This window comes from Malaya genurostris, chromosome 1 (genome assembly GCF_030247185.1).
Source record: "Malaya genurostris strain Urasoe2022 chromosome 1, Malgen_1.1, whole genome shotgun sequence".
In the NCBI taxonomy this organism is placed as follows: Eukaryota; Metazoa; Arthropoda; class Insecta; order Diptera; family Culicidae; genus Malaya; species Malaya genurostris.
The window spans coordinates 160,024,705-160,052,351 of record NC_080570.1 but is presented as its reverse complement, the minus strand read 5'-3'; the positions used below and the strand labels follow the sequence as shown (position 1 = coordinate 160,052,351).

The window sequence follows — 27,647 nt, the reverse complement described above, 5'->3', positions numbered from 1 at the left end:
TACAAAAATTGCAAAATGTATTTACGAGCATCAATCAAGAATGGCTGCACGGATTTACGCGATTCTTTTTTTTATGTTATCCGCGCCTTGACTTCCTCTACAATAAAGTGTAGAAGTAATAAGGAAAAATCATCGGGGAAGTTAGGAAAATCGAGAAAACTGTTTTGTATAAAATTAAAAATTTTCCACTCATCGCGTATCGAGTTGTGCAACGCTTGCCCACTTAAGAGCAAAATATACTTACTATATCATTAATAAAATCGTTTGCCGCCGACGAGCTGTTTGACGAGAAAATTTCACTGAGCCTACTTGATCCATGTGCTTCACTATTTCGAACTACATGCTTAATTAAGAATAGACCCCTATTGTACAGTATGCGATGCATGGTTTCTAAATCCATTTCAGGTATATAAATTGTGTTAAATATCGTCACACCAAATTATAGAAAAGTCCTGTATGGACACTCGAAAACAATATAAGGAATTTCAGATACAAATTAAAAGATATTAGAAGGAATAACAACGTGGACAGGTTCTTCAATAATTCATAGTTTTGCTAAAAGTCCAGAAAAGTGAATCTCCACCTTCCAGATTTGATCCATGGATGCGATTTTCACTACGTTAAATCTACCTAACTCTCAATGTAATAAAACTCACGTAGAATCAATATATTACCTAATAAATCACCTTTTGCGTCTATTAGTAGAATTTTCAATCAATTTTGCTTTGATAGTCACCATAAAATTCTAATATTCACCGACACACCTTACATTACGAATACGCATGTTCAACTACTTGTTGCAGTATTCATTAATTCATACTTCAGGGTGTCTCAGAAAAAAATCGTATTTAAAAATGCAAAAAAAAAACGATTTGATAGATTTCAATGGTTATATATTTGAAAGGTGGATTCATGAATTTTTCGTGAAAAATAATTTCGTTCGAATTCCCTCCGTGGTTGATGGGCTTGACGGTATTGCAAACATCATCAGATACGATTAATTATTGTTACAATTTAATATAAATATGTGATATAACTTTTAGTTTAATTATTGAGTTTATTGAGTGAGGCATGAAACGATTTGAATAAGATGTTGATTGCAATACGCTCCAACATTCGGGGTTGGAGAGGCCGGTAGGGCTTAACTGAGCTCTTTTTTATGTTTCATTTTCATACTACCGACCCTTATTACCGATGTGAAGTGGAAATTAAGCGAAGTGAACGTACCCCACTCAGGTTTCACACGATAACGGAATAGTTGAATGGTGAATTAAGTTCATATTTGACGTTTATTCTGTGAGGTTGTGTCGTGCTCGTGTGGGATCTGATGGATGAGGTGATATGTGAGTGAAGTTGGTTAGAGCGAGATCTGTTTTGTCTGTTCGATAGATTGACTTCGAGAGTGAGATGAGGTTAGGAGTATTTCGCGTCGCTATAACAGCGATATCGTACATTTTCTGAACTACTTTTATGCGGTATTGCTTATCAGAGATGAAGCAAAGATTTTGTATTTGATTTCATCACAATTCATTTATTGAAAGTCGAGTAATCGGAAGAATAATATGGTGACTCTATTAATGAAATGACTATTGGCACAATGAATTTAATTATTATCTATTAGAATTTACTATTTAATCAATGTTACAATATTTGCGTGTGAAATACATATTTGTAAATATGTATATGTATGTACACATGTGTGTATATGTATGTATATATGTGTGTACGTCAGTATGCCTTGGTGCCTGTATATATTTATACATGTATGTATGTATGCGTTGTATCAAACCGTATATTATGATACCTTTCGATTGTGAGTGAAATGTTGATTGCATTACGCTCCAACATCCGGGGTTGGAGAGGCCGGTAGGGCTTAACTGAGCTCTTTTTATGTTTTATTTTCATACTACCGGTTCCTATAACCAGTGTTATAGAAGTAGAAGTTAAGTGGAGTGAACGTATCCCAATTGGGTTTCACACGATGACAACAGGTGAACGGTGAATCGAGTCCATATTTGACGTTTATTGGTGGTTTGTGTACAATGGATTACTGTGGAATGAGATAGAATATTGTAAAATAGAACGGAATAATAATGACTTAACCAATGGGCAAACCACTGATAGCTGTCAAACGATGTTCATCCAGTTTGTATTGTGAGGATGTATCGTTTGGGACCTGATGGGTGAGATGATATGTGAGTGAAATGTAAGAGTTAGTGCATGCAAGAATGGTAATAAAGGCCACCGTTTCAGCTCAGGACTAACGATCGATCATTAGAAGAGATAGAAATTGGGTAACAGTACCTCCATTCATCTCAAATCCATTAGTCATTTCATATACGAGAACTATTAGTTATAGTGAGCTCTGTTATCTCTGTTTGATAGATTATTTTAAGAAGTAACATGAAATTTGGAGCATTTTGCTTCGCTAAAACAGAAGTATTGAACCACTTCCGAACTACTGCTATGCGTTATTGCTTCTTAGAGACGATGCAAAGACTTTGTATTTATCACAAATCAATTATTAAAAGTCGAGTGATCGCTAAAATAACATGGTGACTCTACTAATGAGATGACTATTGGCACACTAGTTTTAATTAGGATCTATCAGAGTAGAAATAGTAACTGAATGTTGTAATGCTTGCGTGTGGAATACATGTGGGTATGTATGCATGTGTGTATGTGTGTGACTGTGTGTGTATGTATGTGTTTTTGTGTATATATACAATATACATTTTACCGTGCCTTTGAGTGCGTTGTACCAAATTGGTAGTGATGCATTTCGATTGTGGGTCAGGAATCAGAACAAATTGGCTCAAATGGCACGTTCCCCTTGATATTTGGAGATTTGTGCCTTGCCACTGTCAAGGATCAACTGAAGACAACTAAATGTGAACATGTTGTAGCAATACTTATGGGACCCAAGGGTCAATATAATTTAAATAAAAATGCATGTTCTCAGTTTTTTTTTCCATCAAACCATCATGACCGGCCGTACAAAGATGTCATTAAAAAAACACTAATCCTTTTTCGTCTCTCTTTTTTTTTTCGGAAATGGATGACTGAGCATAACCAAGAAATTCGGAATAAAGAATAAGATACTCAAGAAAAGCAGGAACAAATGTGATAAATGTGGAGCTGAAAAATTGGAAAATAATTTAATTAACACTCTTAGGAAATCTTAGATACAAAATGGAACATCGGTAAGAATAAAAAGACCATTGCATACAACTAACTTGTTTGTTTGCGAATGTTCGCGATATCTAATCGATCGAAAATAAAACGACATTAATTCTTCGTTAAACAAGCGTGAGACAAACTATAACAGTGAGCATTTATTTTCTTATTAAAAACGGAAGTGAGTTGTTACTGGTAACAATGAATTCATTTGATTTTTTTTCTTGACTGTAGAATTATCTTGTAGATGACGACAAAATTCGCCACGTAGACGAGGAACAGTTCACATATTACGATCCGTAAACACGCTCCCGACCTTGAGGCGCTAGCCTCAATTTCTTGGCAAAACCACTAGCTTGTGTATGGGTCGCTGGTACTCCGTTTGGCCTTTGCTGAGAGTGACATTGCGAACGATGCCATTTCGATCGGGATGGACTGCTATAACTCTGGCGAGCTCCCAATACGCTGGAGGAGTGTTGTCATTTTTAACTATAACCAAATCACCAATCTTCAAGTTTGCTTGCACACCTCTCCATTTACTTCTTGGTTGAAGTGTCGCTAGAAACTGGCCTTTCCATCGATCCCAAAATTCTTCGACATATCGACAAAGCCTTTGATAACGATCAAGACGATTTTCAGTTATATTCAATACGGAAGGTTCAGGTATTAGATTCAGGGCCTGACCAATGGTGAAATGCCCAGGAGTTAATGCTTCACAAGCATCAACCGATGTTGATAGGGCGCAAAGCGGACGTGAATTGAGGCATGCTTCGATTTGAGCCAGAATAGTTGATAAAGCTTCGTACGTGAGTATCTCATTTCCAAGGACGACTCGAAGATGTTTCTTCATACTTTTTACAGCTGCTTCCCACAGCCCTCCCATGTGAGGTGCATTGGGTGTGATAAATGTCCATTTGATTCCTAAGTTGTTGAGATACTGGCTAACACTAGCGTCAAAACTCTCAGATTTCAAACTCTCACGAAGTTGCCGATCTGCACCAACAAAATTAGTACCGTTGTCAGAATATATTTGACATGGCACACCACGACGAGCACAAAAACGCTTCAAGGCACAAATAAATGCATTTGTTGAGAGCTCCGTAACAGCCTCTAAATGGATAGCTTTAGAAGCTAAACATATGAAAACTGCAATATAACCTTTAATAGTTTTAGACGACCTCAAGGAGCTGGCACGAAGAATAAGTGGCCCGGCGTAGTCAATTCCAACATGTTGAAATGCTCTTCCTTCACACGTTCGGACCGAGGGCAAGCTTCCCATGAGTTGTTTAGCTGTTTTAGCTTTCCACCGAATACATTTAACGCAATTATTAACTACAGTAGTAACTGCTGCGTGACAGCCCAAAATCCAAAATCGTTGATTAAGGGATGCGATTAACAATGTAGGGCCTGCGTGAAGATTTTGCACATGTAAATATGAAATCAACAAATGTGTATATCGGTGGGACTTGGGTAAAATTATTGGATGACGCCTATCGTAAGATAATTGCGAATTCTGCAACCGTCCCAGAACTCGGGCTATGCCGTTGCCATCTAAAAATGGGTTAATTGATTTTAGTTGCTTGTCTAAGGGTTCCAATCCTTTATGTATACGATCGAGGTCACCATTGAATTGGTCATGTTGTGCACAACGTATTAACTGGGTGTCCGCTTCCTGAATTTCTACCAACTTCAAATTTCCATTTGATACAGACAATCCTGTCAGCTTCGCTGACGCATTATTCTTGAATCGATTTATCCAAGCCAGGACTCGCTTTATGAACAGCAAAGATGAAGAACGATTCAGGAGGTACTTTTCTACGTTGAAGTTCGACACCTTTAGGGTGGTTGTTGATGAACAAATGACTGTACTATCTTGTTTACATACATTGAACGCTGTAATAACGGATTCTTGATTCCACATTTCATTTTTGTTGTACAAAACTGTTGGGCCGGTCCACCACAGCACATGATCAATTAGATCTGCGGGAAGTAGGCCACGCGAAGCACAATCCGCCGGATTATCTGCAGATGGTATGTGATTCCACGAGCTACGAGGTAACAGATCCAATATCATTGATGTTCGGTTGGCGATGTATGTTTTCCATTTCCTAGGATGGGATGACAACCACTCGAGTACGATCATAGAATCAGTCCAGGCATAAACACGAATCTCCAGATGATCGAAAGCCTTAAGTATTCGTTTTAAAAGCTCAGTTAATAAAACTGCTGCATTTAGTTCTAATCTCGGCAATGATACTTGCCGAATTGGGGCAACCTTAGTTTTGCTTGCTATTAGTGACACGTTTACTATTCCGTTGCTATCAATCGATCTAGCATAAACAACTGCTGCGTACGCAACCTCCGACGCATCAGCAAAACCGTGTAGCTCAATTCGACCATCATGGTTTGCTATCCACCGTGGGATATGTATGCCTTCAATCAGATGGAGGGTAAATTTAATTCTATTCCATTCGTCGTCAATGGCTACTGGTAGAGGATCGTCCCATGACAAGTCAGTGAGCCATAGTGATTGGAATAATATTTTGATTCGAACGATGACGGGTGATATCCATCCTAGAGGATCAAATAATCGGGCTGAGTCCGATAACAACTTACGCTTGGTATTTTGGTTATGGATGTTTAGTTTTAAACGGTAACTAAATGAATCGTCCAATGGAGACCAATGAATACCCAGTGCTTTAACATATTCTGTTTCTGGTGACAATTTAAGAGGTATGAACTGTTCTGGAATTGTACTCGGTTGTGAAATGTTTGATGACCATTTCCGGAGGTTGAAACCTGCAGCCGATGTGATTTTAATGATTTCATTTTGTAACCTAATCGCCTCCTCGAGTGTATTAGCCCCTGACAAAAGGTAATCAACATAGAAGTTTTTCCTTATTCTCTCTGACGCGATGGGCGATTCATTCTGACTGTCTTTAGCTGCTTGTCGTAATGATTCCATAGCAAGGTACGCAGCACAGGAAGTCCCGTAGGTGACGGTTAATAGTCGATAATGCTCGATTGGTTGAGTTGGATCGAATCTCCATACGATTCGCTGGAAATCAGTATCGTCTTTATGTACGTTCACTTGACGATACATTTTTTCTGCATCTGCGGTGAATGCGACGGCATAACTCCGAAACCGAGTGAGTACGACAAAAAGTTCTTCGTTTACGTTAGGTCCGACCAGCAGCTTCTCTTTTAGGGAAACACCCGTTGAGGTCCTACATGAGCCGTCGAAAACAACGCGTAGTTTAGATGTGGAGCTATCCTCCTTTAAAACGGCATGATGGGGGAGATAGTATCGTTTGTCTGGCGCGATATTGATTTCATCTGTCGGTACACGTTCCATATGACCGAGCCTCAGGTATTCGGTCATAAATTCACTATATAGGTTTTTGAAGTTTGGATCCGAACTAAACCTTCTCTCCATTGCCTTCAAGCGTTGAATTGCCGCTGGCAATGACTCTCCAAGCGTTAATGAAGAATCATTCATTGGTAAGCGAACTGTAAACCTTCCTGCATCATCACGTTGATGTGTTGATTGAAATATTTCGACAGCCTTTTTTTCTTCCACAGTGAGATGCTTAGGTTTCACGATTTCTTCGATCTCCCAAAACTGACGTAAAGTGCGGTCAACATCCTGGCAACCTTGTCAACTGATACAGTTTGAAAGCGACTCGTAGTCATTGTATTTTGCGATTTTATAGTGTAAAATTCTAAATATCGTATCCGTTCTTATTCCATCGTGTCCGGCAGTGCATCTGGTATCGTTAGTAGTTCAAACACTCGTCTGGTTTTCTACCGCATCTACGCATTTTGCTGTTTTTTCGGCCAACTTGTTGTGTTCTTGGCGTACAACCGACCGTTAGCACCAATACCAGTCAATTGCGTCATATAATCATCAGCTCATCAACGTAGCTTGATCAAAACAAACATGGCAAAAGAACAATGCGGAGAGTGTCACCATGAAATCAACGATTTGGAACCAGTACGCTGCGGCTTATGCGAAACTCCGTTCCACATCAGTCAAAACTGTTGTGGTTTCAATCTTCGCTCATGCAAAGATATGTTTGCTCAAGGTAAAGCGGTGTTTATTTGCACGAAGTGCAGAGACATGCTAAATGGTAGAAGCATTTGTGCGTATTTGGCTGATCTTAATCCAAATACGACATCCACCAGTACATGCAAAAGCAATATCAATGTACAGATACAGCAACTGACCGATATTGTTGAAGTGCTTAGCAAAAAAGTCGATAGCATCTCCAATGTTTCAACTCCTAAGCCGCCTGTACGAAATCCGATATGGCCAATAGGTGCAAAACGTCGTCGTGGTGAAAATGGTCAAGCTATTCGCCCAGGTGCCGATCGCGGAACTAATCAAATTGATTTTGGTGATCTCTCTGTTCCCTTCATTACACCTCCTGCAGCTCAGCCTAGATTCTGGCTCTATTTATCGGGATTTCATCCCCTTATCAGTAACGAGGATGTACAGAAAATAGTCACTCGGTGTTTAAATTTGGATGCTCCCTTTGATACCATTCGTTTAGTACCCAAAGGAACGGACTCATCAAGGTTAACTTACATCTCATTCAAAATTGGTCTGGATCCAGTACACAAACAACAAGCACTAAACGCTGCATGTTGGCCAACTGGTCTATTGTTTAGAGAATTTGTTGAGTTTTCAAAAAACATCGAAAGACAACCGATCAATTTCTCCAGCGATCATCCTGCAGATACACCAACACTGGCGGCAATTGTTTGAATGCAACACGAATTTCAGCGGACGGTGGGAGCTCCAGGGCTCCCACCAGAGGCGAGTATTTACACGATTCATTTGGTTTATCTGCATTCAATGTTTGCCCTTTGCAGCAACTATCGGCCAACTCTATTTCGATTTTATACCAGAATGTTGAGGATTAAGAACAAAAATCGATGACTTGTTCCTGAACTCTGCTGAATGCGATATCGACGTTATTGTTATGACCGAGACTGGGCTTGACGATTGTATTTCCTCACTTCAGTTATTTGGAACGGCCTATAATGTGTTTCGCTGCGACCGTTCTCAAATAAATAGTAATAAAACACGCTTCGGTGGTGTGCTGATCGCTGTGGCTCATCAATATTCTAGCAGAATGATACACACAACGTACGGACGAAACTTGGAACAAATATCTATCTCTACAAAAATTAAAGGTACAAATCTAGTCCTATGCGCAATTTACATTCCACCAGATCGAAGCCAGGATGTGAACGTAGTCAATGAGCATATTGCCTCTTTGAACGACTTGCATGAGAAATGTTCGGATAAGGATGTAGTTCTCGTGTGTGGGGATTATAATCAGCCGCGAATGCAGTGGGTAAAAAACGATACTAGTATTATTTGCAGTAGTTCTCTGTTGCCATATGCTAGCCACACATTACTCGATGGGATGGAATTTCTAGGTCTTGGTCAGAAGAATCTTGTGTATAATTCACTTGGCCGTACACTTGATCTTGTGTTTTGCTCGAAAGATTGTGTAGTCGATCGTAGCCCTACCCCGCTGCTTCCCGTGGACACCCATCACCCACCGCTTGAAATTCATTTCAACACAATTGCCGATAACACCGATATGACAAGGAATGATGATAGCGGTGCCATGCGCCCATTGAATTACCGGTTGGTGGATTTTTCTGCTTTGTCCGTTTATTTAAGCAATGTAGATTGGGATTTATTGTTTGCTACCAGAGAAGTTGATGTTATGGCAGAAATCTTCTGCTTTGAAATAAATAGCTGGCTTGATCAAAATGTACCTCGCCTCAGACCATCTGTCACCCCAGCTTGGAGCACTTGGGAACTACGACAATTAAAACGTAAGCGAAACTCATATCAGCGAAAAATGCATCGTCTACGAAATGCTGTTAACGTTCGTAATTTTCATCACTCGGCTAATGCCTACCGTGCTCTCAATGCAAGTTTATACAAATCATATGTACTCCGTACGCAGACTAAACTGAAACGCAACCCAAGAAGTTTTTGGCGTTTTGTTAACTCAAAAAGAAAAAGTTCATCTGTACCTTCGAATGTATTTCTTGGCGATGAGACGGCTGTGTCAGTTTCGGAATCGTGTGAGCTGTTTGCCAAGCATTTCGCTAGTGTTTTTTCGAGCAGTTTCACTTCAAGTAGCGATACGGAAGCTGCTGTTTCGGATGTTCCAGTTGACATGATAAACTTAAACACTTTCATCGTTACCCCGGAGTTGGTCCAATGCGCTGCAAAAAAACTGAAAAGTTCATTTTCTCCTGGGCCCGACGGCTTACCTGCTGTTATTTTACGTCGCTGTATTGACGCTTTAGCTGGACCACTAAGTGTTATTTTCACTCGATCATTTGAGCAAGCTAAATTCCCACGGATATGGAAACAATCCTACATTTGCCCAATATTCAAAGATGGCGATCGTCGTAATGTTGTAAACTATCGTGGCATAACTAATCTTTCCGCTTCATCGAAACTTTTCGAGATTATTGTGAGTAGTGCTATATTAGATCGAGCAAGGAATTATATATCATTCGATCAACATGGATTCATGCCAGGAAGATCAGTTGCAACAAATCTGCTAACACTTACTTCAAAGTGTATTGCCAGCATGGAAGCTAAAGCTCAGATGGATGTCATTTACACGGATCTAAAAGCTGCTTTCGACAAAATTGACCACACAATACTTCTAAGCAAATTATCTCGTCTCGGATTTTCCGCCCATCTTGTGTCCTGGTTGAGCTCATATCTCTCCGGGAGAGTTCTACGAGTAAAATTGAGCAACAGTTCATCATCACTTTTCTCTAACAACTCAGGAGTTCCTCAAGGCAGTAATTTAGGACCTTTGCTTTTCGTGTTATATTTCAACGATGTCTCATTTGCTTTGGGAACTGATTGCAAACTGACATATGCAGACGACCTGAAATTGTACCTCGTTATTCGCACTGTGGAGGATTGTTGGCGGTTGCAAAATGCACTTGAATCGTTCGTAGATTGGTGTAGTCGAAACAAACTTATAATCAACGTCGCAAAATGTCAGGTGATCACGTTTCACCGTACTCTGAGACCTGTTAAATTTGACTATCGCATCGATGGCTCAGTCTTGACTAGAGTTACCCAGGTTCGCGATTTGGGAATACTGCTAGATGAAAAATTATCATTTGATTTACAACGATCACAGATCATCTCAAAAGCATCACGTCAATTAGGCTTTATCAGTAAAATCGCCAAGGATTTTAGAGATCCTCACTGTTTGAAAGCTTTGTATTGTTCACTTGTCCGGCCTATTCTAGAGAATGTTTCAGTAGTTTGGATTCCTTATCAACTTTCGTGGAGCATACGCATTGAAAGAGTTCAAAAACGATTCGTTCGTCTGGCATTACGAAACTTACCTTGGCAAAATCCTGCTAATCTGCCCCCGTATCAGGATAGATGTCAACTATTAGGAATCGATACGCTTCATCGGCGCCGAAAAATTCAACAAGCATTATTAATTGCAAAACTGATCAATGGGGAAATTGATGCTCCTGAATTACGCTCTGTAGTAAATTTTCGGATACCGAATAGGACACTGCGGAATACATCACTGCTTCAGCAGAGATTTCACAGAACTCGTTTTGGCTTTAATGAACCGATTACTGCTTCCATTCGAACTTTCACCGCTGTTGAGGATCTTTTCGAGTTTGGTGAATCATCTAGTCATTTCGCGAAAAAACTGAAACGATCCGATGTGATTTGAATTTTTAAGTTATATTATTAGTGACATTTGTGATACTAGCTTTAAGTTACATTGTGTTTCATTACTTTCGTTTATGTTCTTGAAAAGATAGTGGTTTTTGCGCCCGTTTGAGAATGACAAACGAGTTCAACTCAAATGGGCTTTTTCCCACTCTAATTGTCCATTTAGATCTTGTATCCGATGGACACAATAATAGTAAATAAATAAATAAATAAATAAATAAATAAATAAATAATAAATAAACATCGATGTCGGTGTAAAGATTCATGACAGCAGTACTGCATTGAATAGTAAACGAATTACCGATTTGACCGGCAACCAACCAGCCGAACAGTGAGTTTACCGCTACTGGCATTCCGAAATCATCTTTAACCTTTCCTTCGTCTAGAATTGAAAGAAACACATCAACGCCAAGAATAAGATCGATCTTACTTGGTGTATCATATCCAGGATCAGCTAACGGCAATGATTCCAAGCACTTCAAACTGGTAGTATCGATTTTCTGCTGTGGTAAATTACGAGTGAGCTTGTTCAATACGTAAGCTCTTGTGTTGATAATAGGGTTGAAGTTGAAACGCGAAGAGATTTCTAAGTTCACCACACCTCTTGTGGTTTCCGATGCACAGTTAGTAACGCCAGTGATTAAAATGTTGCCATTGGCTCGATGTAATCCAAGACGTGTAACACAACTTTCTGTAATTAACGAAGCTTGCGAACCGCAATCGATCATGGCGCGCATCTCGTAGTATTTATCCTTTCCTTTAATTCGTACAATAGCTGTGGGTAATGTTCCTACAACATACTTTGGACTATTGGTTTTAGGACTGGTTGAGTATGAGTGCATTTGCTGAATATTATTATCTTCTGTTTTTATTTCCATCAGGGACTTTTCACTTTGATTGGATGTTGCGTTCGATTCCATTTGACACAGTAGTGTGTGGTGCCTTTGTTTACAGTCCGGATTTCGACACACTGACTTTGATTGACATCATTCGTCATTTGATTCGATCTTAAACAATTGAAGCACAATTTTGCCTTTTGAACTAAATCTCGTCGTTCTTGAACACTTGCTTCCTTGAAGTTATTGCACTGATAAATTGTGTGATCCTCAGTACACATCGGGCATGGAACATTTTGAACCACTGTTAAGCTTCGAACTTCCTTCTTTGGAATCTGACTTACCCGCTCGTCTTTCCATATATCACGCTTCATGTAATCAATACTCTTTGTACCAAAAGCAGCGCAAGTCTCCAATGCATCACATTTTCGCTTGAGGAACCGCAACAATTCGTTGAACGTCGGATAATCATTGTCTACAATGTGCTGAGCCCACTGGGATCGCAGGCTATCGTCAAGTTTCTTGAGTAATAGATGGATGAGCCAAGGGTCTCGTGTTTCGTATTGTTCCCCCATTGCGTGTAACTGGCGTATTACCTCGTCTGATGTAGATACGAGTCTTCGAAGGTTAGCAAGGGTTGGAGTTTTGATCAAAGGTTGATCGCAGAATTCTTGCACAAGTCACGATACGGCGAATTTAGGCTTGTCGTAGTTTTCAACTAGAGTATCCCAAACTTGCTTGTAATTTGCATCAGTAATAGCGCAGTTACTTACAAGGCTCTTCGCTTCACCTTCCAAGTGTGTAATTAAAATTTGCAGTTTTAGCGCGTTTGTAAGATTTTTACGGTCGACACTGGTGGAAAACAAATCTTTGAATGAAGCCCATTGCTTCCTATCACCTCTAAATATCGGTAGAGTATATGACGGCAATTGAGTATCCATTGGTTCGGTTGCGTTTCCTCGGAGCTGGACAGCTAACTCCTCTATGGACGTTGAAGCTGCAGCTTGTCTGGTGAGCAAAGCTGTTTGCGTTTCAAGAAGTACACGGATTGCTTGTTTTAAATCATTACCGGGATCAGCAATTGTTACGTCACTGGCTGCGTCATCTCTTCCCGTCGTCAATAATGCATTGTACAAATTTTTTGTTGCATAAAATAGCCTTTCGAAATCTGTCCTAATATTCAAAGCCGATGACAAATCGTCTGGCAATGATGCTTCTTCGATTTCTGTTTGGATCCTTTCGAAATGTTCCTCCAGGTCTGATAATTTCCGAAGCCGATCATGAATTTCAAACCCGGGTGGTTCCTGTTCACAAAGTTGTTTCGCGCTAGCGTGTTCTCTTCGAAGTCTCTCGAAAGTGATGTTTCTTTTATTTAACAGTACATCCATGATGACGGTTCTTTAGTATCCGGATCAGAAGGACCAATGTTTGTTTGCGAATGTTCGCGATATCTAATCGATCGAAAATAAAACGACATTAATTCTTCGTTAAACAAGCGTGAGACAAACTATAACAGTGAGCATTTATTTTCTTATTAAAAACGGAAGTGAGTTGTTACTGGTAACAATGAATTCATTTGATTTTTTTTCTTGACTGTAGAATTATCTTGTAGATGACGACAAAATTCGCCACGTAGACGAGGAACAGTTCACATATTACGATCCGTAAACATAACTTTTACATTTCAGGGAATAAAATAACATCAGCAAAAGTACGGAATGGAAATAAAATAGAAGGACAACAAAAGACACTTACGAAACACAATTGAATAGAACACTGGAATTAAGGTAAAACAGAATATAAACTATGACCAAAGGTAAGGAAACCAACATGAATAAATAATAGAAACTGTTGGGTAATAATATAATTTCCTCATATTGAAAGAGGCGTTTATATGGCGCGCATGCGCTAATTCGGCCTGATACAAATTAACGGGGAGGGCAATACATTTTGGACAGGGCTGTAAAAAGCTGATTGGAACCCTTTCCCCACCAAAATGTAATATAAGGAAACTATAAGGAAAAATAATTTCGTTCGAATTCACATCACCATTTCAACTGATGATTCTATTTTCATAGATTGTTCGCAGAACATCGATAGTTTCGTTGGCTGTAAGTCACGTAGCGCCGTCCTGTTGAAACCAAACATTTTTCATCAATAAATTTCATGTATTACCCTTTCAAATAAATGTATAAACATTGAAATCTATCAAACCGTGTTTACTTTTCTCATATAGAAAGGCTATACAATCACTGCAAAAACCGACTTTTGAACCGAATGTCATATTCGACTCAGCTTGACGGGCTGAGCAAATGTCTGGGTGTGTGTGACAAATATTGTCACTCATTTTTCTCGGAGATGGCTGAACCGATTTTCACAAACCTATATTTAAATTAAAGGTCTCATGGTCCCATACAAACTTCCGGAATTTTAAAGGGATCCAACTTCTGGCTCCGGAATTACAGGGTAACATGTACCGAAAATGTGGAAATAATGTCACTTGGCTAGTTGATTTCTCTAGCATGCAGACCATGAAAGCCTTCAACCAAACAAACCATTGATAGTACCATGATTGATCTACTGAATTTTATCCAAGTCAGGCACATTTTTTTTAAATTCATATCGCCATAGAGAATTTCAAAAAAAAATGTAGGTCTAATTAGTGTATGGTTGAATGAAGTGATTGTCACTATGGCGATATCCAACTTTCGGTTTCGGAAGTACCGACAATAAGAATCAAATGTGATAAAATAGAACTCACTTCACTTTCTCACATATGATTGAAGAGATTTTCGCCAACTTAAATTTAAATGTGTAACAGAAATCTTAAAATTTCTTTCCTAAACTTTTTTAAAGTGTAGCATTTCGGGGAAATTCAGCTGTAAAATATAAAAAATGAATAATATGAGGAAGGTATCATTGCACCACTAGGTGGATTAAAACAGGGTTTTTATTATTGCATTTTAAATTCGAAATTTTTCGTGGAACACCCTGTCACAAACTTTGTAATGATTTTTTGCGAATTCCTCATTTATTCAACAATTTTGATGGCTTTATGTGAGTAAAATGATATAAAAGAGTGGTAATTTGAAGGGGAAAAAGCTTGTTTTTACCCCCAAATTTATGCTAGGTGCACATAACCATTTTCTTAAGTTTACGTTTCGTCTTCGACTCATCAGTGCGTCAGCAGATTATGCTGACGCGAACCCCCGGATCAACATAATCCGCTGAGCAGACGTAAAGTTAATGCTATTTGCAAAACACTTTTTTATTACACAAGAAGTGTAAAAAAGTGTGTGTAAAAAAAGGTTGTTTGGTTGTCTATTGACAATTGCTACCGATTGAAATAGTTTCGAGGCAAGTTAAGAATTTTTTTTACGTGTTTTGTTTCGCCGCTTCAAGTGACGGTATCCAATTTTTAACACACATCAAATTATAATTCCGGAACCGGAAGTCTGATACAAATGAAATTCGGAAGTTTTATATAAGACCATAAGACTTTTCATTTGGGTCTAAGTTTGTTGAAATCGGTCACGCCATCTCTGAGAAAAATAAGGATATAATTAGAAATAAGATTTTTTTCACTGATCACACTAACTCCGGAACCGGAAGTCGGATCAAAATAAAATTCAGGAACTTTGTGTGGGGTTTCAAGACCTTTCTTTAAAATCTAACTTCATGAAAATCGGTTTTCCGAGAAAAGAGTGCAAAAAAATATTTCAAATACACACAGAGACATTCTGCGTACTCGACGAACTAAGTCGAGTACGCAAAATGTCTGTATGTGTGTGTGCGCCCTTCGGGCCTCGGTTCAAAAATCGGTTTTCCCGGTGATTGCATAACCTTTCTATATGATAATGGAAAAAAGTGCGATTGCTTTTTTATGTTTCGTATCCGTAACTCATTACAAAGTAATGCATCGTTACGCAACGCAAGTTAATATCTACAATCTACTAAAAAGTAACGCAGTAGAAAAGGTAAAGTTTGATAAAAAATTATTAATTTCTTTTGCGTTAGACCGAACTGGACGTTGTTGAACATCCTCAAACGCTCAGGTCGAAGCTCGGACGTCGAATGTCGTGGTGAGCAGTCGCCTTCAACCAGCAGTAGCAGGCAACTGAATATTGGATTAAATTCAGGAAATGAATTTAAAACCTGGATTTTGGACTTGGTTTCAGGTTTAGAATTTACTTCCAGAATTTAGTTTCAGATTTAGAATTTAAAACTTTGGTTCTGGAACTGAATCCTAATCGAACATAAATTATGGAACTTGTTTCAGCTCCATAATTTATGTTCGGGATTCAAATACAACATTCTGATTTAAGATTTCATCCTTAAAATTCATGAACAAAATTCAGGATATAAATTTTCGACCTGGATTCTAGAACTAAATGTTAGATCTGGACGCTAAACCTGAATTTTAGAAGTGACTTTCTAATCAGAAATTAATTCCTGAATTCAGTTTCTGAGTTTAATTCTTAAATTCAGTTTCAGAATCCAGAACCTGCATGCTAGAACTAAATTCGGAGCATTGAATCTGGAGCTAGATTTAAAAACTGAATTAAGTTGTTCGGATTTCAGGTTTAGAATTCAGTTGTAGTATTAAATTTGGAACTTGGATTTTGAAAATCAGTTTTTTATAATTCTAGAAAAAAAAATCGGACTCGGGATCCTAAGAATGATTTTTGATCTGGATTCCAAACCTGAATAATTTTGCAACTGAATTCTAAACCCGGATTTCGAGTTTAGAATCCAAGCATTTAATTGTATGATGCCCACATGGACTCTATAGTTGTAAATATTAGATGAATTTCGCGAATCGGTACTTTTTTTCTACAAAAATACCTTTTTTAATCTACCTTAGTGGTGTAATGATGCCTTTCTCATGTTACTTATATTTTCAAATACATCACCAGAAGATTCTGTAAGATTTTTATGTTCAAACTTGAATAAAATTAAAAACTTTCTTTGGCTTCCATAACCTTTTCTATTTGTAAACAGTTATGTCAAGTAATATAGATATAAATGTGGCAACCAGCCTATACAAAAAATGTGGCAACCCTGCTCGCTATACAAAATTGAACAAAGCACGCTGTGTGCTAGGCGGTGGTGTTTTCTTCTTCCGTACCAGCACGTATCGATGCGCACCGGTTTAGCATCAATTTGTATTTGTATGACAGTTGGAAAGTTTTACTCATCGCTCTATAATTTCGGAACCAAAAGTCGGATCTAGATGAAATTGCACAGTATATTTTAAGACACTGAGAGCTTTAATTTGAATCATGATTTGTTAGAATCGTATGTAATGTAACTGTTGCTGAAAATCGAAGTGATTTTCGTTTTTTGAGCGTTTCTTCACTATTGCCGGTGCTTTCGGAAGCGGAAACTAGGGACTAGTAGTCCCAAAGTAGACCAAAAGTCGGATCTGGATCATTTTTTTAGGGGATTTCAAGACCTTTTATTTGCATCGCAGTTGGTGAAAATTAGTCGAAAAATTTCCAAGAAAATTGAGTGCGCATTTTTTCATAGATTTTACATATTGCCTTGTAATTCCGGAAGTCAGATCGGGATAAAATTCAATAGCGATCTATGGGACCATAAGACCATTCATACAATAAAAAAAAATCGAGATGACACTAAATCTCAACGTTTCAGACAATTCTAAGGCATTTGTTTTTCCCCCCTCCCCTTAACGTGATTTTTCAAGATCGAAAATTTTCAAACTATGACCGTCAGGCAGGTCACCTCTTACCCATGTCCGATTTAGCTCAAATTTTGCATAGGAATTTTGTTGAGGTGCTAAAACTTTTAGCTCTACCGCTGAACTAGTCTACATGAATTTCAACTTCATCTGAGATATTTTTTTAAATTTTAATATTGATCAATGCTTTCTTTTCACTTCCAGATAATCGCCGTGGATGGCCGTTCGCTGCTGAACCTACCGTACAGTGAATCCCTCGCCGTACTGCAGAACACAGGCCGAACTGTGGAACTGGTGCTGTCGCAAATTTACCACCGACCGGCGCTCAGTGCCAGTACGTTAAACATCAGCACCGGTCAGCTGCCGCCGAACGGTGTTTGCCAGTCGGAATCACTGGCCGATATTTACCCGACGAAGCTGGAAGCCATCCTGCATTCCTCACCCTATACTAAAAACGGAATGAAACAGGGACCTCCTCCTTCGCAGCAACCGTACGATGACATCGGCAATCATTTCGAGGCTATTCGATCATTTTACCAACAGCAGAATCCGAATCAAAATCATCACCACCACAGCAAAAACGTACCGGATATCATTCTACGAACGACGACAAACCCTGGTGGAAGCTTCGGTGGAACGCTAAGTCCGTCGAAGAGTATGCCCGATCTGCCAAAGGTATCCGAATCTTGTGCTTCTTGAACGCCTTGCTGGGAAAGAAAAACTAACCCATACTAACTAACCCACAGATTCTGCAAGTCTACACCAAACCGGCTTCGGTCAGTCCCACCTCGTCCAGCGGATCGTCCAGGCGATCGCAGCCAAAATCTCTGCCACCACCGAAATCGATGGGCCCTGCTGTGCTGTCGGCGGCTTCTTCGGCAACATTGTCATCGTCCCGCAAGTACTGCGGCCCGGTTCGCTTTCCCGTTACTCCGGCCAAGGACTGTCTGCGCACGATGCTGCCGGTTCGTCCCACCAGTGGCGGAAAGGTCCAGCTATCGCTATCCAACGCATCCGAGGACGGGCAGGTCTTTATCTAGTTTCTACCAATCTTAGTTCTGTGTTTTTTCTTTCGTGTATGTGTTCCGTTATTTTCTCTCCGCTGTGTTGAGAAATAATTATGTGTAATATTAGATCGTAAGAGAGTAACTTTTTTTTTGTTCTGGCTGTTTTGTGCTTTGTAAGCAATGGAAAACATGTTTCTATTTTAGTTAGGAGTTTCGCTTTGCTATAGCTGATTAGGTTTAGTTTTTTTGTGTTTCATCCTTCCTGCTTTAAGTAAACAGTTTCCTGTTTGCTCCCAGAGGGAACATATTGGTTCCGAAGCAACCTCCAAACAGGAGTAGATAGTTTATAATTAATTAAAAGCGGAAACTTCTCCGTGATGGAAACGTAATTTGTGTTTATTTTGTTCTTTCTCACTGTCCGGTATGTTCTTCTACCTACCCTCAGTTTGTTAACTCATCCACCAGTTGTTTGTTCGTCTTTACTTATTAGTTAATAAACTGGGGAAGGTAAGTGTTGTGTTGTTCTGTTTTTTTTTTCTTCTATTGCACGCTTGTGAAAGTTTGCAGTATAGTTTTCGGCATTACTTGCAGTTTTAGCCACGCTGGGGGGGAATCGCCTCTCGGAGCTCGCGAAATTCCACTGCACAACTGGGTGCTGCGTTAACCTAGCTAGGCTAGGAAATTATGACTGGAGGTCAAATTGTTTCCGCTCGAAAATTCATTCGTGAAACTGGATCAGTTAGCGTAAATAAACACTTTTTCCTAGCGGAGTTGGGATCGATTTCTAATTTGTGTGTATCTTCGAACTGTCAAGACATATTTTCGTTCTTACAGTTGTATGCTTTATACTTTTCTTTGGCGTTTGTTTCTCAAAAAATAACCACATCATATGAAGAATGAAGATTGTAACAAAAGTGATGATAGTACTGTATTAATTAAATAATTCGTTTTTTTAAGACAAAACATGGTTGGAATAAAGGAAGTTCCCGCTAGCAACAAGATGCTTTCTTATTGAAGTTTATAAAATTGTTTGTTCTTAAGAATTCGGATCTAAAAATTACTATGAAATTTATGTCAACATTAGTTCGTGGTTTTCATTTTCATGTGAAAATACGGATCTAGTTAGTTAGTCTATGCGGATCACACGATTGTCATGGGATAGGATAAGGATTTGACTGCCATCTGAACTTCGAGCTTGATCAATGACCCTATAGTATCTACCAAAACTAAGCCTAAGTTTGTTGACATCTTTTCAGTCACCTCCGAAAAAAATTAACGGCAGTTATATTTCAAAAACTATTGATTTTTAGAGGTTCCATTTCAAAGCCTGTTTTTTCTCCGCAATTATACGAGGTCTGTTCAAAAAGTTCCCGGAATTTTTTAATTGTGCGCGTCTGGAGAGTCCGGTGGACAAATTTTTTTTTTATTGTGTTGGTACATATGTCCCTAATGTATGATGAAATTTTCAGCTGTATTCATTGTTTACATTCTGTCTTGTAGCGGCTGGTGTAGACGTGTTTTTTTGAGCTCGGCGATTTTTGTCTTGGTGACGTTGGGTGCTTCCACGTGGACGATTGTGCTTTTGTTTCGACATCATGACCGTACACCCATGTTTCATCACCAGTTATGACCCTTTCAAGTAAATTTGGATCGTCGTTGACGTCGTTTAACAGCTCCTGAGCGATGGTAATGCGTTTGTTTTTTTGATCAAAATTCAGCAGTTTTGGAACGAATTTTGCTGCCACTCGTTTCATGCCCAAAACATTTGAAAAAATATGATGGCATGAGGCAACTGATATGTCAACTTCTCTAATAGTGATTCGGCGATCATCCATAATCATTTTTTCCACTTTTCCCAAATTTTCATCGATTATTGACGTGCTGGGTCGACCGGAGCGTTCGTCGTCTTCAACGTCTTCGCGGCCATCTTGGAAACGCTTATACCACTCTCTGTAACATTTCGCACACTTGGTTACACTTTATTTCATTTTTCACGCAAAATTTAATATAAATTCTTTGACTCTTCAATTCTTCCATTGTTTAAACTAACAAAAATCGCCGAGTTCAAAAAAACACGTCTACACCAGCCGCTACAAGACAGAATGTAAACAATGAATACAGCTGAAAATTTCACCATACATTAGGGACATATGTACCAACACAATAAAAAAAAAGTTTTGACCACCGGACTCTCCAGACGCGCGCAATTAAGAAATTCCGGGAACTTTTTGAACAGACCTCGTATACCTTATGATCAAAAAAGAACCGGAATTTTATTAAAAAACGCAAAATTTCAAATTTTAATAAATTTCTTTATTATCGCCTTCAAAGTACTCTCCTCCTGCGGCAATACATGCATGCCAACGCTTGATCCAATTTTCCATACAAGTTTCATAGGCCGCCGAAGGTATGGCCTTTAGTTCACGCAGCGAATTCTCTTTTATGGTCTCTATGGTCTCAAAACGCGTTCCCTGCAATCAATGGAATTTTGAGTCTGGGGAAGAGGAAAAAGTCACAGGGGGCGGACTTAAAAGTGGTTGAGTACATCAGGAAAAATCCATCGGCGTCGACGTGGGATTTGGCCAAGCAGCTCAACACCAGCATCGGGATGATTCAACGGATCAAAGTTCGGAACTCCCTGAAAACGTACAAGAAACAGAAGGTGCCGAAAAAGTCCCTGGTACAGCAAGTTCAGGCCAAAACAAGAGCGCGAAAACTGTATAACCGGATTCTACAGAATAAAGACGGATGCATCCTGTTCGACGATGAAACCTACGCCAAGGAAGACTCGAGCGCTGCCCGGACCGCAATATTATACGAAATCGGTCTACCAAGAGCTGGACGACGCTGACACCACGGTGGCGATGAAAAAGTTTGGGCAGAAGGTGTTGGTCTGGCAAGCAATTTGTACCTGTGGTTTGCGGTCGTCGATTTTCTTCACGAAGGGCCCAATTAACGCCAAGGTGTTCGAGGAAGAACGTTTGAAGAAGAGAATGCTGCCACTGTACAGAAAGCATAAGGCTCCTCCTCTCTTCTGGCCGGATTTGGCTTCAGTCCACCACGCCAATTCCGTACTACAGTGGGTGTAAAAAAATAATGTACAATTCGTGGAAAAGGACATCAACCCACCGAACTGCCTGGATCTTCGGCCAATTGAAAGGTATTGGGCAATTGTCAAGCGGCATTTTCGGAAGGAAGGTACAGTGTCCCAAAACATGAAAGAATTTAATGAAGAATGTCAAATCCAAAGTGCGAGCGTTTCACAGAAACTAGGATTTTCTTCAATATAATCAGTGAAATGCATAAAAATGTAATTTTTCTACAATATATCGACAACTGATGTCAAAATATGTTTTTTTTCGCTTTTTGCCTTTCTCATATAGAAAGGCTATGCAATCACTGTGAAAATCGACTTTTTAACCGAGGCCCGGAGGGCCGAATGTCATTTACCATTCGGCTCAGCTCGACGAACTGAGCAAATGTCTGTGTGTGTGTGTGTGTGTAACAAAAATGTTCACTCATTTTTATCAGAGATGGCTGAACCGATTTTCACAAACAAAGATTCAAATGAAAGGTCTCATAGTCCCATAGCCTGCTATTGAATTTCATTCTGATCCGGCTTCCGGTTCCGGAGATATAGGATGATGTAACAAAAAATGAAAAAAAATATGCACTCACTTACTTCAGAGATGGCTGAACCGATTTTCACAAACCAAGATTCAAATAAATGGTATTATGGTCCCATAGTTTGCTACTGAATTTCATTTGAATGTGACTTCCGGTCCCGGAGTTATATGGTAATATGTGAAAATTTGAGAAAAAGTTTACACTCAATTATCTGTGGAACAACTCAACCGATTTTCGCAAACTAAGATTCAAATGAAAGGTCTTACAACATCCTGAAAATTCGTAGAACATTTGATCTGGATCCGACTTTTGGTTCCGGAACAAAAGCGTTATAAGTGGAAAATTACCAATTTTATTAGTATTTTTCCACGAACGATGGTTAAAAACAGGTACAAATCCCATAAAACTGTCTGATACATTCTTCTAGTTTGCAGAGCTTGTTAACAGTTCGGCTGAACAGAACGTATCGTTTAATAGAAACACACATTTTTTTGCCAAAATTCGTTTTTATTATTCAACATAATTGCCATCAGAGGCGATACAGCGATTATAGCGATCTTCCAACTTTTCGATACCATTTTTGTAGTACGATTTGTCCTTTGCCTCAAAATAGGCCTCAGTTTCAGCGATTACCTCTTCATTGCTTCTAAATTTTTTACCAGCGAGCATTCTCTTGAGGTCTGAGAACAGGAAAAAGTCACTGGGGGCCAAATCTGGAGAATACGGTGGATGAGGGAGCAATTCGAAGCCCAATTCGTTCAATTTCAGCATGGTTTTCATCGACTTGTGACACGGTGCATTGTCTTGATGAAACAAAACTTTTTTTTTCTTCAAATAAGGCCGTTTTTTTTTTAATTACGTCCTTCAAACGCTCTAATAACGCTATATAATAGTCACTGTTGATGGTTTTTCCCTTTTCATGGTAGTCGATGAAAATTATACCATGCGAATCCCAAAATACAGACACCATAACCTTACCGGCCGATTGTTGAGTCTTTCCACGCTTTGGGTTCGGTTAATCGCGTGCAGTCCACTCAGCTGACTGTCGATTGGACTCCGGAGTGAAGTGATGGAGCCATGTTTCGTCCATTGTTATATATCGACGAAAAAATCGGTTTTATTTCGATATAACAGCTCCAAACACTGCTCAGAATCATCAATTCGTTGTTGTTTTTGATCAATTGTGAGCTCACGCGGCACCCATTTTGCACAAAGCTTTCTCATATCCAAATATTCGTGAATAATATGTCCAACAAGTTCCTTTGATATCTTTAGGGTGTCAGCTATCTCGATCAACTTCACTTTACGGTCATTGAAAATCATTTTGTGGATTTTTTTCACGTTTTCATCGGTAACAGCCTCTTTTGGACGTCCACTGCGTTCATCGTCTTCGGTGCTCATATGACCAGTACGAAATTTGCAAACCACTTACGAATTGTTGCTTCGCCCGGTGCAGAGTCTGGATAACACTCATCAAGCCATTTTTTGGTATCGGCGGCACTTTTTTTCATCAAAAAGTAGTGTTTCATCAACACACGGAATTCCTTTTTTTCCATTTTTTTTTTCACAATAACAAAAGTAGCTACACTCAAAATGCAATATCTCACAAACTAATAATCAGACAGCTGTCAAATTTATACACGTATCTTTTGAAGGTTGGTACTAACTGAAAATGGTATGGATTTAATTCTAGTGGCGCCCTCTCATAGAAACGATACGAACTTTTCAGCCGATCTGTTAGTTTGTGGGCATGAAAACTTAATTCGGCACTACGATAGCACCGAAAGTGGAGAAGAAAAACTCCTAAAACTAAATTCACTTCGATTTCTCTGCGATGCTTGAACCGATTTTCACAAATCTTGATTTGAATTAAAGTTCATACTGTCTTTAAAGCTACTGTGAAATTTCATCCGGATCCGACTTCCGGTTCCGCAGTTGCAGGGCGATGAGTGTCAAAATATTCAAATCGCCATATAGATTGACAATATGTACAACACCGAAAGAAGAAGAAAACACAAAACGAACAAGGCGTGCTTTGTTCTATTTCGTACACGTTGTGTAGTGATGTTAATAATAATAATAATAATAATAATCCTACTACATGTTTTATGCTGCTGATTCACGCTGTTTAGATTGATTAACATATGCAGAAGTAACAGAAACGCAGGTTCGTTTCATTTGTTAGATTTCGTTTAATTGGTTTAATCGAAATAAGTAAGTATAGGTTTAACTACGTTCAAAACTGTTCCAATTTGTAGGTCATATTTGCTGGTAGCAAACGAACCAACTTCGGCTATTCCGTTTATCTGAATCCGGTTTCGGAAGAATTGGAAATAGTGATTAAAAACTGCAAACAGGATCTTGCTCACTTTTCTTGGATCGATTTTCACAAATTTATAGGTTCAAAAGAAAAGTCTTACAGTTTCATACGGAATTTCTTAATTCGTTGTGTATACTACTTTCGGTTCCGGAACTACAGGGTTAGCAAGATTTATAGAGTTTGTGAGATTAGGTCCGAGCAAATTTTCCTATTTCTATTCAATAAACAGTTGTTTTTGCAAATTTTACGGTTATATTTATGATGTAATGAGTAATATGAGAAAGGCATCATTACATCACTAGTAGGTGGATTAAAATAGTTTTTCATTCAATAATCAATGTTGCTAACTACTTTTCGATACACTCCTTATGAAAAACGACGCGTTTTGTCGGCTACGTCACTTATACCATTATATCTCCGGAACGAGACGTCATAGTCATTTGATCTTCGAACTTGATCAATTGTTTAATATGAACTTCCAAACAAGACAAAATCTGTTGGAATCGGTTGAGTGCATATTCTTTCAACATATCACCCTGTAGAATTTAATTGCGTTCTATGAAAAAATTATGACCTTTTATGTGAAAAAATGTTCGTAAAAATCGGTTCAGCCATCCACGAAATATTCTTTGCACTCACACACACAGACAGACTGATTCGCAGGGCATATGAGTATTCGGCTCTTAGGGCCTCAGTTTAATACCGTTTTCGTTTTGAACTTAGACGCGGGCTACTCTGACTCCGAGTAAAACGAACACGTGGTACGCGCCCTAAACAACAACTCATGAAAAAAAGAAAAAATAAACAAACTCGCATGGATGCGTGGTGCGACCCGAGAAAATTTTCAGAGCGAAACTACGCGATTGGAGTCCGATCTAGAGCGACCTCAGGTTGCTAAAACAAACATATCAAACGTTGTTTGGGCGACTCTGGGTCAGCTTTCGGACTGCTCTGATCAATAAACGAAAACGGTATAAAAGTCGATTTTCACAGTGATTGCATATCCTTTATTTATGAGAAAGACAGACACATATTTTTTTATGACCCACGCAAGTGAGCCGAAATAAAAATATTCATAAAAAAAACCTACGGTTACTTTGTTTTTTCCCTGTAATGGTATGAAAATTTGATACGACATTAAGCTGTCAAGAAGCGGGATTTGCACTTCTTCAAACAGATTTTTATTTCAAATCGCACGAAAATATTCTACTATGTATGATAGATTCTCTTTCTCAGAGCAAAATCAACGAAAAATTTCAAGCATTCAGACTGCATCCAGATCTAGTGAAATAAGCCCTCAAGAAACGAGACTCATATCGACACTTTCCGTATTTTCACATGTCTTCAGAATCACTGACTATCATTTAATCCTTCCGTAGATCTGCCATCGCGGCATAAAATCAACGTAGTGGACTACGGCACGGACGAAACCGGTCCATAAGAGGACAGATAAAATCAACCGTGCGTTTCCATAAAACGTCACCCCGTCGGTGCAGTAGCGAGGTGGGTGTACTTCTCTTCCACCACTACTGCCTTTCAATTTTTTTTTCAACTGCTTTCGGATGTGTCCCCGAGACCCTTTGTCAAACCCAAAGTTCCCCGTGTTTGCTGCTGACTGGCACGGCGCAACGGATTACGGGACGTAGAAAGACAATTCAAGAAAAGTGCAATTTAACACAGATATCACCGCGCGGCAACTGTCGTTAGTTTTTACGACTTCCCATTTCCGGGTATATAAGCTCTTTAAGCCGGACCGAAGCATATCGCATCGTGCAACTTTGATGGCTTCGAACTTCTGCTGCACTGTTCCGCCGGTTGAAGACGGTGTGCTCCTGCTGCTGCTGCTGTTGCACACATGCCTGGAAAGTGGCTGCTGCTGTTTTTGAAGGGGCAAACGAAGCAACAGAAATAAAACAAAACATAAGCGTGTGAGCACTTAAAGACTAGCCAAAGTTTTCCCTTATTGTTTGGATCATGATGATGATGTTGTTGTTTTTTTTCTCTCCACATGTGCACAGCTACTGGCCTGAGCTGAAGCACAGGAACACGAATCGTAAGCGATGATAAAAATGGACTTCGGTTGAAGGTCCATTAAGTGGAATCCTGATACGAGCGAGTTGTCGTCCCACTGCCCACTTTTGGAAAATCGAACGATTGCCAAACTTCCACCGACAGACCGACAGACAGACAGAAAGAGAGTCAGTGGCAATCGGAAATTGATGAGACAGTTAACATAAACTGTTTATGAATGAAAATGGCACTTGGATGGCGACTTCGAATAATAAGTTTTTGGTTTGTTCTCGTGGGAAATCGATTCGATTTCGATTGCGATCCAACCGAGTTCTGCTTTTCGGACAGCAATCCACTCCCGCCTATAATCGTTTGTGATGGCGGCCATAAATTCGCTCGTAACAACGTCCTTAATCGAATCGAATAAAATGCTCAAACGACTCACTCACATTCGATTTTTTGTTGTTGCTTGGACTATAATAGAACTCGGAAATGTTACAAACGGTTTCATCATGCTTCCTTAAAGCCAAATCGTGACAACAACCGAGTGCTGACCCCATCGTTTTTGTGTTGACGACGACGGTTCATCAAGCTAGTTACGTCGTGTATCAACACGGTCTCGGGGCTTCCAGCAGCAGCAGCAGCTTAGCATTTCGAGCCGATGATTCCTTGTTTCTTTTTCCCGGAATCGATTTTCTGTCCTGCCTGCCTGTTTGTCGTATGACAGACGAACCGACGCACGTCCATCAGGACTACAATTAGCTTACATTTGATTTGCTTTGACTGTCCGTTGTTACTTCAATCGTCATCGTCTTCGTCGTCATCGTCGAAATTAGTAAGTAAAGGAAAGCAAAGATTGATTCATTTATTCACTGACCCAGGTGAAGTGCATCGGTTGCAACGAACTGCACTCTAATGATTAGGGTAGTTAGTGTTGGCGTTTGAGTGCTGCTGCCCGGAACTGCAGCAACGTGCAAAACGTCTTCCGGATCTGTTAGAATGATTCAATTACCGAACATCATCCAGCGCTCACGAACGAATTATTCGTCAGCTCCTGACTGGGAATTAGTTATTTCATTAAAAACAAACAAGGAATGATCAGTTCAAATTAGATTGCAACATAAATGAACTGCTTATCGCACTCCCAATAGATAAACCTCATCCATTTCTTTTCTTCGAAGTGATAATCAATGTTCTGAGTCGTTCTAAT

The 27,647-nt window shown here is 39.4% G+C and overlaps 1 protein-coding gene across 4 annotated transcripts in view; it reads left to right on the top strand.

Annotated features, from left to right (window-relative positions):
• LOC131426486 (uncharacterized) overlaps positions 1-27,647 on the top strand; it is a 570,323-nt gene that overhangs the window by 249,081 nt on the left and 293,595 nt on the right. For all 4 annotated transcript variants that reach the window (XM_058589253.1, XM_058589255.1, XM_058589256.1 and 1 more), the window contains 2 exons: positions 17,678-18,148; positions 18,220-18,501. In XM_058589253.1, coding sequence (XP_058445236.1) covers positions 17,678-18,148; positions 18,220-18,501 — 753 coding nt within the window. The remainder of the gene's footprint in view (positions 1-17,677; positions 18,149-18,219; positions 18,502-27,647) is intronic.